A 10333-nucleotide genomic window follows, 5' to 3' on the forward strand; every position below is an offset into this window, starting at 1 on the left:
CATTGAATTGCAGCCTTTACAAGGCCAAAATTGCAACTCCATCTAATGCACAAATTGAACTGCTGGCTCTCGTCAGCAAATACACACAGAAAAGCTGAATAAAGGAACATTCTAATGAAGGCTCCACCTTGAATTACCATCTTTGGCATTGTGTGATACCTTGGAATGGTTTAAACAAAAAATGCAAACTAAATTATTTTATGTTAAGTGCAACTTTTTGATTCTGTAGCCATATAGAATCACAGAATCCCTAGTGTGGAAGCAGGCCATGTGACCCATCAAATCCACATCAACTGTCCAAAAACTGTCCAAACTGTCCAACCCAGACAGAACTCCTGCCCTACTCCTGTAACATTCCCATGGCTGATCCACCTAGTTCGCACATCTCTGGAACCTATGGGCAATTTAGCATGGCCAATCCACCTAATCTGCACATCTTTGGACTGAGGGAGGAAAAAGGAGCACCTGGAGGAAACCCATGCAGATACAGAGAGAATGTGCAAACTCCACACAGCCAGTTGCCTGAGGGTAGAATCGAACCTGGGTCCCTGGTGCTGAGAGGCAGCAGTGGTAACCATTGAGACACCGTGCTAAAGGAATTTTATGTGAACAGTTTTGGGACCCTTATTTAGGAAAACATATACTAGCAATGGAAACAGTCCAGTGAAGGTACACTAGGCTGATACTAGTTATGGGGGGACTGTCTCATGAGGAAAGGTTAAGAGGATTGGGCTTTTAGTTGGATTATAGAAGAATGAAAGGTGACCTTATTGAAGCATACAAGATTCTTGTGCACTTGACAGGATAGATGCAGAAAGGGTGTACTAGGTTGATCCCAGGTTTTGGAGGGATTTTCATATGAGGAGAGGTGGAAAGGTTGCACCAGTTCTCATTGGAATTTAGAAGAATGAGAGGTGACTTTATTGAAACATATAAGATTCTCAGGGGCTTGACAAGGTGGATACTGAGTGGTTGCTTCCCCTTATGGGAGAATCTAGGACACAAAGCATAATCTCAAAAATAAGAGGTTGCACATTTAAGACAGAGATAAAGAGGAATTTCTCCCCTTAGAGGATTGCAAATCTGTGGAATTCCTTACCACGGGGGGGGGGGGGGTTATTGAGGCTGGGTCATTCAATATATTCAAGGCTGGGACAGACAGATTTTTAATCTGTAAGAGAATCAAAAGTTATGGGGAAAAGGCCAGAAAGTGGTGTTGAGGATTACCAGATCAGCTATGATCTTATTGAATGGCACAGCAGTCTTGCTGGGCTGAATTGTATATTCCTGTACCTATGTTTTATGGTCTATGGATCCTTTCGCCTGACAGCCTGGTTTCACTACAAGCTTAGGGATTGACCATTTTTTGTTAAAGGTTTTTCATGATCACTCTCACCTTGCACATCAGAACAGATTACCCTTTAAATATAATAAATCCAGGACTGAGATGCATTTACATTAGTATTGATCTTACCAGTCTGTCAATCAGATGCCCAATGTCTCTGGAGTTTATTCCTAAAAATTATATTCTAAAACATATGCATTATGATTTGGACTTTTGCAACAATGCGAATTGTATTAACACAAAGTTTAGGAAGAATATAGAGTTTGTATAGAAGGCAATTAGCTACTTTGGTAAAGCACAGTACATAGCATTTAATATGTGCCATGGTATCAGTTCAAAGGTACAAGCATATGTTAGGTCAAACACAAACAGCTTTCTTTTCAGTATGGCAGAAACATGTGTCTGGGCATGTACAAACAGCAGGATATGCATATGTTGGACAAAGGATCAATTGGCATTTAGTCAAGGTGATGCTAGTGCTTTTACATATCTTCTAATTTTGATGTTGTGTCAAGTAAGCCTTCTAAAGCCGGAGAACTGTAATCACTTCCCTTCTTGATAGTGCGGGAATCAGTGAATATAGAATAAAGGCTGGTGGAGATGACATTGGAGATGATGATTCTCATGAATTTTTTTTTATTTTGTGATTCGTTTCACTTACAAAGCAAAAATATTCTGTAAGGGCATGTACCAGCAAAAGATTAACGATCTAGAGAGTAGGATGTCAACAATTTGGGTGGTATCAGTTAATTTCTTATGAAAAGGGATCTTGGTGCAATCCTTGGGACAAAACCCTCACAATGGTCACTGGACAACAATCTAAGACCAAGCTTTACCAAAATAACTTACATTGACCCTGATTCCTACAAAATAGTACAGAGTTGATACATGGTCTATTGTTGGGAGGATCACGTATTCTTATCCAGATCTCTATATCATGATGGAATAAGCTAGTAATACTCAGTGACCACTTTCATACCTAAACAATGGTTACTTGAATGATGTACTAGAGGATGATTAAGGACCTACAAAACACTATTTGAACAAGAATGGCTGCTTCAAGAGAAAGTGGAGAAAATATAAACATACTCCACAAAACATCAACGAACATTTTTCAATTAAGGAAATATATGCATCATTGAAAATTATTTTTTGCATGAGACAGCCAAGGCCAATATTGCTTTAAGTCCAACAGTACATATCTACTGGGTTGTCTCAAGTAACACTTTATCTTTAGGTTCATTATAACTGCAATAATCACACAGGGTAAAGCATATAGCTACTGGAAAAAGGTACATATGTAATGAGTCTCTTGAATGGAGCAGACCCATTGTTATTGCATGTCCTTTTAGTTGCTGTCAGCACACGTAAATAAAATAAACAACAACCCAGGACCAGGAATTTTCTTGTTTAATGCTGGTACCCTTTCTTTATTAACTTGTGATTTAAATTCAACAACTTCATTGAAAACCTGCAGCACAGTAATTGCAACTGTGTGTGCTAGGGATTGTATTAAGCAAATTTGATAAAAGGCATAGTACAGGTTCATTAATTAAGAGTTTAAAGTATAATAATCTAGACTGAAACATGGAATGAACTTCATTTTATATAACCCTTTTTCAGGATATCCTAAAGTATTTCACAGTAAAAGAACTATTTCTGAGATGTAGTGAATTGTTATTATTGTGTTTCAAGGTATGTCATTTATATATAGTATTATGATTAATGTTGGAATTTTGTTGAGATTGTTGTCCAGTGATTAATATTGGAATTTGGATTTTGAACTAGCAACATGCGGGTTTGCTCTGTGTTTAAGGGAATTTAATAATCAACTTGATTCTTTCTACAGTGACGATTTCAAACCAGAATGTGTCAGACAGCAAGTGCATAGGGCTTTCCTGGAGTGATAATGTCAATTTGTCTGTATTGTGAGAGTTTTATGATCAAAGAAAACAAACGCTGGAAGGCATCAGCTTGCTTTTGGTTTAGAACAACTGAAATTTGATTTTTTTGCTAAGGAAAAGCCCATAGATAGTAAAGATTTTAGGTCATTTTGCAGAAGACCTGGTTGGCGTCAGATGTAAGAACAGTTTTACCTGGATAATGGATTTACATCAGAACAATTAGAGAATAGGGTACCTCAGTGTATGAGTTTTAGTTTGAAAATGCCAGACCAGAAGTGTTGATTAGAGCTATTAAATGGTAATTTGATGCTGAGTAAGTTTAAGGTCAATTGAGTGAATAGTCAAGAAAGAGACTATCAAACTCTGAAGACCTGGAATTGAAAGAAAAAATTAAATCAATTCTATAGATGTGATAAAGAAGGGAACTCTTCAGTATTTGATGGGGTTCGGATCGATGGGATTTTGTTCTGTGTATCTCTTGAAATCTTTCAAATTGTGTTGTGTGTAAATAGTTTGGTTTCTTCTATTTTACCTTCATGTCGCTCGTGTAATAAAGTTCTCTTTTATTTTTGAAACCAAATTTGCAGCATTGTATGCATATGGTTCAGAGAAAGTCCACCACATTAATTTTTTAAAAAATGATGTATCAAGTCAGATTCCAGCCTGAGATCTGACTTTTCCACTAGTAACATCAGCTGTGATCATAACATTATGTAAAATGCAGTACAAATACAATTAGAAATTAGATAAATGAAGTTAATTGTTTCAGTGGTGCTGGTTTGGGGATACATGTTAGCAAGGATCTCAGAAGAACAGTGCTGCTCTTTGAATGTAGGAACTGAATTTAAATTTAATGCCTTGCTTGACAGACAATACTTGTGATGATGCACTGCTTCCTTGGCACTGCTCTGAAATGATAGCCTAAATTCAATTGCTGTATTGAGACTGGAATATATAACCTTTGATCAAATAGATGATTAATAGAAGAAGCTCATGAAATAGACTTTGGATTGGAGGAAGAGTTGAGACTGGGATGGAAATTGGACAATCTGGATCAGAGGAGTGGAAAAGGCAAAACCAAAAAAAAGTCCATCAGTGTCCTAAATTTTACATTCTGAACAGGCATTTAAGTCTCTATTGACTGGATATAGCAATGAACATACATTATCACATTCAAGTCTCTTTAAAAATATTGCAATTGCCTACAAAAGTTTGCAAACAGCTTTGCAGTAGAGATTTTACAGCATCCAAAGTCATACAGTCATGGAGGTAGACAGCACGGAAACAGGACTTTCAACCCAACTCCTCCATGCTGACCAGGTTTCCTAAACTAAACTAGTCCCATTTGCCTGTGTTTGGTCCATATCCCTCTAAACCTTTTCTATCCATTTACCTGTCCTTTTAAATGTTGTATTTGTACCCCCCTCTACCATGTCCTCTGGCAGCTCATTCCCTATACAACTAGAGACAAAAACAAGCTGAATTAAATACTAAGTCACACAACAATTAAACCAACAAGTTGGATTATATCTTTTGCAATCTTAGTTACATAAACATCCAATCACTCTGACCTTTGCCTATATTACTAAAACAATATTAAGAAAAATACACTGAGAATGAAATTACACATATTATAATAAGATTGAATCATTACAGAAGTGTAATATACCTTTTCCATTCCTTTTCTGAAGGTGCTGGCTTTGATTATTAGTCAATTCTCAGATACTACCCACTACTCAGTACCTTGCCCAAGTGGCCATTCTTGGGAACAGATTTTACACAAACACCTCCAGTTTAGAAATGATCACTAAAAAATCTTTTGTGGGAATTGAGGAACTGGGCATGGAATTTCATTTAGTGAAAAGACTGGTATTGAAATTTTCTGCGTGAGTAAGAAAACAGCAAGATACAGCACGATTAAGCAATTACAAACATAAAAACACATAAATATTTGCTACTTGTATTGTGTTACTGTACGTAATCCAAAAGATTGGTCGAAATACAGGTGCAATTGATTGTTCACTCGGTGTTCACCAGCTGAATATTTCTAAGTAACACAACGCTTGTAGTATCTGATTAGGAATTGTGACAGATTCCGAACTTTTCCTTCCTCTGCTGAAGGTATTGATTCATTCTGAGGTGCAGCCTATGTGTACTCGGGACATTTAATTATTTCACCAAGTGCCTATTCATATGAATCACTTGGGTGTCATAGCCTTATATGACCCTAAACAACTGATGTCCAGACACATGCATGTTGCTCCTACAGCCACTGGACACTAATCCTCAGTCGGCCACCTGCTGATTTGTCCCAGCTCATGCAGCTGAGGCCAACTGTACCATTCCAATTACCAACTCCACTGATTTCCACTAACTCAACAAGTAAAACCTGGGATATAGTGGCAAATGCTATCTTGAAAACTTTTACAGGAGCCTTTAAGTAGATATTTGGATTCAATCTGTATTTATTAAAAAATAAATAAAATCTGCCTAAGCTTAGAATAATTGCTCACCATTTAAATATAGAAGTAGGCAAGTATCACAGCAACCCAGCAGAGGAGAGAAGCTGTTCTCGGTTTGAATTGGCTGACGTGGAACAAGAGCTGCACCTGTTACTCCTATGCCCTAAACACCACAATCTCCAGGAGCAGATGCTCTCAGCAATCTTGTTCAAAATAAATCATCAACATGGGAATTAGCTGGTAATTATAATCTTCCATAACATTGAAAAAAAATACTGTTTGTTTTATTTCCTATTCCCCCATGGATTTTTAAAACAATATTATCATGTAGAATAGAAAACTATAAAGATTCTGAACAAGATTAATTTTCAAAAAAGACAAAGCAATATTAGTTTAGTGATACACAATTAATCAGAATTGAGATATTTTCCTGAAGGGATAGCTTTATCAAATTCAACATGCAGTTTTTCAAATTTTAATTTTGAAAATGATGACTGAAGTATTAATTTCTTATTCTCAGCTTTTTAAACTTTCAATCCTTTTTTTTTCCTTTTAGGGCTTCTTTTATCCCAAAGTAGTTTCAGTTGTCTAATTTATTTTGAATCTCTTCTCTTTTTATGTCTATTGAGATAGAAGGAAAACAATCTCCAATTTTGATCACAGTTTCAAAATTATTTGCATTTCTAACTCGAACACATTCTCCCAACACTTCAAATCTGCACCCTTTTCTGCCCTTCCTCACTTTTGAAACTTATATATTTTTCAAACGTAATCTTGGTGTTATCTAACCATAAGAAAGGAAGGCCTGGTACCTAATAGTTATTTTTTTTCTTTATTCATTCATGGGATGAGGGCGTCACTGACAAGGCAGCATTTATTGCCCATCCCTAATTACCCAGAGGGCAGTTTAGAGTCAACCACTTTGCTGTGGGTCTGGAGTCACATGTAGGCCAGACTAGGTAAGGATGGCAGTTTCCTTCCTTAAAGGACATTAGTGAACCAGATGGGTTTTTCCCAACAATCGATAATGGATTCACGGTCATCACTAGATTCTTAATTCCAGATATCTTTGTTGAATTCAAATTCCACCATCTGCCATGGCAGAATTTCAGCCTGGGTCCCCAGAACATTATCTGGGTCTCTGGATTAACAGTGCAGCGATAATACCACTAGGCCATTTCCTCCCCATTAAGAAAAATATGCTACGAGAATGAAATTACACATGTATCTAACATTCGCTTAATGTCTCAAACTGCTTTTCATGTAACAAATTACTTTGACTTATTGTATTGGCTAAAGTGCAGAATGGAAATCTGCAACTTCCTCAAGTGGCTACGAATGCTGGACTAAGTGATTGTTTTGCAATTGATAGTGATAATTTTTTTTTAGAAAGGGATATCGAGGCATACGAAGAAATATTGAGTAATGGAATTATACACCAGCCGTGCTCCTTTTGTAGCGACAGTTGAAGCTTTTCAATGTATTTTACTGTACTATTAACTGCAAAATGCAAGTGCCAATGAATCATTCAATTCAAGTGGCAAATCTTTGAATGCAGCAAAATTCTCCAAAGAACAGAGATGCAAACATAGAAATATAGAAACAGCAGTAGGTCAGTCTCCTCAATCTCTCTTCATAAAACAATCTTGCTATCCCAGGGATTAATCTCATGAACATCTGTTCACTTCCTCAATGGCAAATATATCTCTCCCTAGATGAGGGGATCAAAATTGTACAAAATACTCTAGGTGGGGTTTCATTATATCTCTACCTGGAATGTACCCAAATGTCACTATGATGAAGGCCAACAACCATTTGCCTTCCTAACTGCTTGCTGAACCTGTATAGTAGTCACTTCAGCAACCCACATGCCCCAACCGTAATAACAAATCAACCTAGTTTTGGTCATATTTCTGAGGCAAGATTAATAGCAAGGCTGCATGATTGTTAACATCCACCAGATCAAGCAGACAGGACTTTGATTTTGTGTCATATACAAACAGATTGGTTGATTTACCTTAACTTTTTATTTTCCCTGTTCAACTTGTGTGGAGTCTAACATTGCGAACGTTTGAACTTGATTAGGGTTTTTTCATTAAAAATAGTTCCTCAAGCAATGACGGAATTCAGCCTACTTGTATCAACACATTTCAATGCAGCTTTTTTCTTTATTATTTGTGGGTAGTACAGATTTCTTTTTATTTATTTATCTATCGGATATTGGCATTACTGACTGTGCCAGCATTAATTGTCCATCCTTAACTACCTGTGAGCTGAGTGCCTCGTTAGGCCATTTCAGAGGGCAGTTAAGAATCAACCAAGTTGCAGTGAGTCTGGATAAAAACTGAATGAACTGTAAATCAGGAATAAAAACAGAAGTTGCTGGAAAAGCTCAGCAGGTTTGACAGCAATCTGTGAAGAAAAAAAAATCAGAGTTAATGTTTTGGGTCCAGTGACCCTTCCTCAGAACTGATGGTAGCTAGGAACACGTTGATTTATGTGCAGAATGTAGGGATAGGGAGTAAATGATAGTTGGGGATAGAGCCCAAAGAGAGAGATGAGCAGTTGGACAGACAAAGGGCTCCCAGCCAAGGGTGAATAGCTGTTAATGGATACTCAGTGTACCTGTTTGTCTATCCAACTGCTCTTCTCTCTCTTTGGGCTCTATCCCCACCTATCCTTTACTCCCTATATCCTCCCCTTCCCTACCTTCTGCAATATAAACCAATGTTTTCCTAGCTATCATCAGTTCTGAGGAAGAGTCATTGGACTCGAAACGTTAACTCTTTGATTTTTTTCTTCACAGATGCTGCCAGGCTTGCTGGGCTTTTCCAGAAACTTCTGTTTTTGTTGCTGTGAGCCTGGTGTCACACGTAGTTCAGACTGGGTAAGGAGGGCAGATTTCCTTCTCTAAAGGACATTAGTGAACCAGATGGACTTTTATTACAATTGATAGTGGTTCCATGGCCACTATTTGGATAGTTTTTTTATTCCAGATTATATTGAATTCAACTTTCAGTATCTGCCATGGTGGTATCTGGACTCCAGTACCCAGAACACTGTAGCAGGTTTATACCATTATACCACACTGGTCCAGTGATATTACAACTATGCCACTACCTCCCCTAGCAAATACAACATTTATTGTTTATTTCTGGTTACAATTGGGACATTAAAGCCCCAATTTCTGTTTCTGAGTTAGGTAGCTTGAGTTGGGAAATCTTCCAGTTTTCATGCTTGATGGGAGAAACTCTCCAAATGTTGAGCTTTTCACTTTGGAGAGGGATGGGATTGTGGGATGAATTAGGCAAGCCAGCTCTGGTCCCACATTGGAGATGGCCAGAGGGACTACCGCGTGTTGCGGCAGTCTGCTTAAAAGCAAATTACAATCTGAATTGTATTCTTAAACATTATGCCATCCACACCACACCCTCCCACCCCTTCAGTACCCCAACAATTCCACACAGCCCATCAATCCCTATTAATACTCATTCACCTGTATGGTCGATCATACTGTCCATGCCAACTTAATGCTAGCTCATGCCTCCCACCTACCACACCCTGTCCATACAATCACCACCACCTTCCCGTAACACTATAAGCACTGCTTTTCATTCATCCTCTTTTAGCTGGTATAAGCAAGCATAAAAGTGAGCGCACTATAGTAATACTAATTTAAATGCAAAAATTGAATCACTTTGCAGAGTGAGGCCTCATGATACCATATATGGAGTACTTGTGACCATTTCTATGAAGTAAACTTTCAGAAGAATCAGTTGGCTTCCTTGACCGCAGCATAGATTTGCCAAAATCATAACTGGACGCCAAGAATTCAATTATTAGGAGAGATTTCAAGATGAGGGTTATATTCCTTGAAAATCTGAAAGTTTAAGGGAGGATCTAATTAACATTTTCTGGTTATTAAGGAGAACAGGTAGGGCAAATAGTATTCGATTTCCACTGCCCTGGAGTTCAGAATTAGGAGACACAATCTAAAAACTAGAGTCAGATCTTTCGGGAGCGAAATTAGGAAAGACTTCTACACATAAAGGATAAAAAAAGTGTGGAACTCCATTCAATAATAATCACTCGTTAATTAAAAAATATTGATGTTATACTCGTTTGAAGATCAGGGTCAAAGACCCATGCATCACGGCGGCGTACCATAACATGTCCGAACAGGCTAAAAAAGATAAACTGATTTTTCTCGCCCAAAGATGTTTGAGGACGTGGGACTGGCTCAAAGTTCAGATCAGCCCTTATCTTCTGGAATGTGTGCGAGGGGCCGATTCCTCCGGCGAGGTTCCATTCGGTGCCGGGTAGAGTAGTAAATGAGTTAATTGATGCAATGAAGAGTTTAAAAAAACTTTTGAGACAGGCAGAAGCATACAGCGAGACAGTTGCTCTCTCAGGCGATGCCGCAATCGAGGGAAGGAAGCAGACACTGACACCAGCCACTTCCTTCCTAACTACCCACCCCCGCCCGTCCTCCTCCGCGATCTCACGGCTCGGTCCCCATCCCCACGTCGCTTGATTGACAGTACCTAGCCCGCCCTCACCCCGTGCCCTCCAAGCGGATTGGCTGAAGGGCAGGCATCGCCCTGCCCGCTGCGGAGCTCGTG

The 10333-nt window shown here is 38.5% G+C and overlaps 1 protein-coding gene across 1 annotated transcript in view; it reads left to right on the plus strand.

The window, feature by feature from the left end:
* The first annotated feature begins 9928 nt into the window (after nt 1-9928).
* The window catches only part of LOC109919114 (coatomer subunit delta), a 315806-nt gene continuing 315401 nt past the window's right edge, over nt 9929-10333 (plus strand). The window contains exon 1 of the mRNA XM_048615350.1: nt 9929-10030. Coding sequence (XP_048471307.1) covers nt 9929-10030 — 102 coding nt within the window. The remainder of the gene's footprint in view (nt 10031-10333) is intronic.

The sequence above is a fragment of the Rhincodon typus genome, chromosome 32 (assembly GCF_021869965.1).
Source record: "Rhincodon typus isolate 14 chromosome 32, sRhiTyp1.1, whole genome shotgun sequence".
Taxonomy (NCBI): domain Eukaryota; kingdom Metazoa; phylum Chordata; class Chondrichthyes; order Orectolobiformes; family Rhincodontidae; genus Rhincodon; species Rhincodon typus.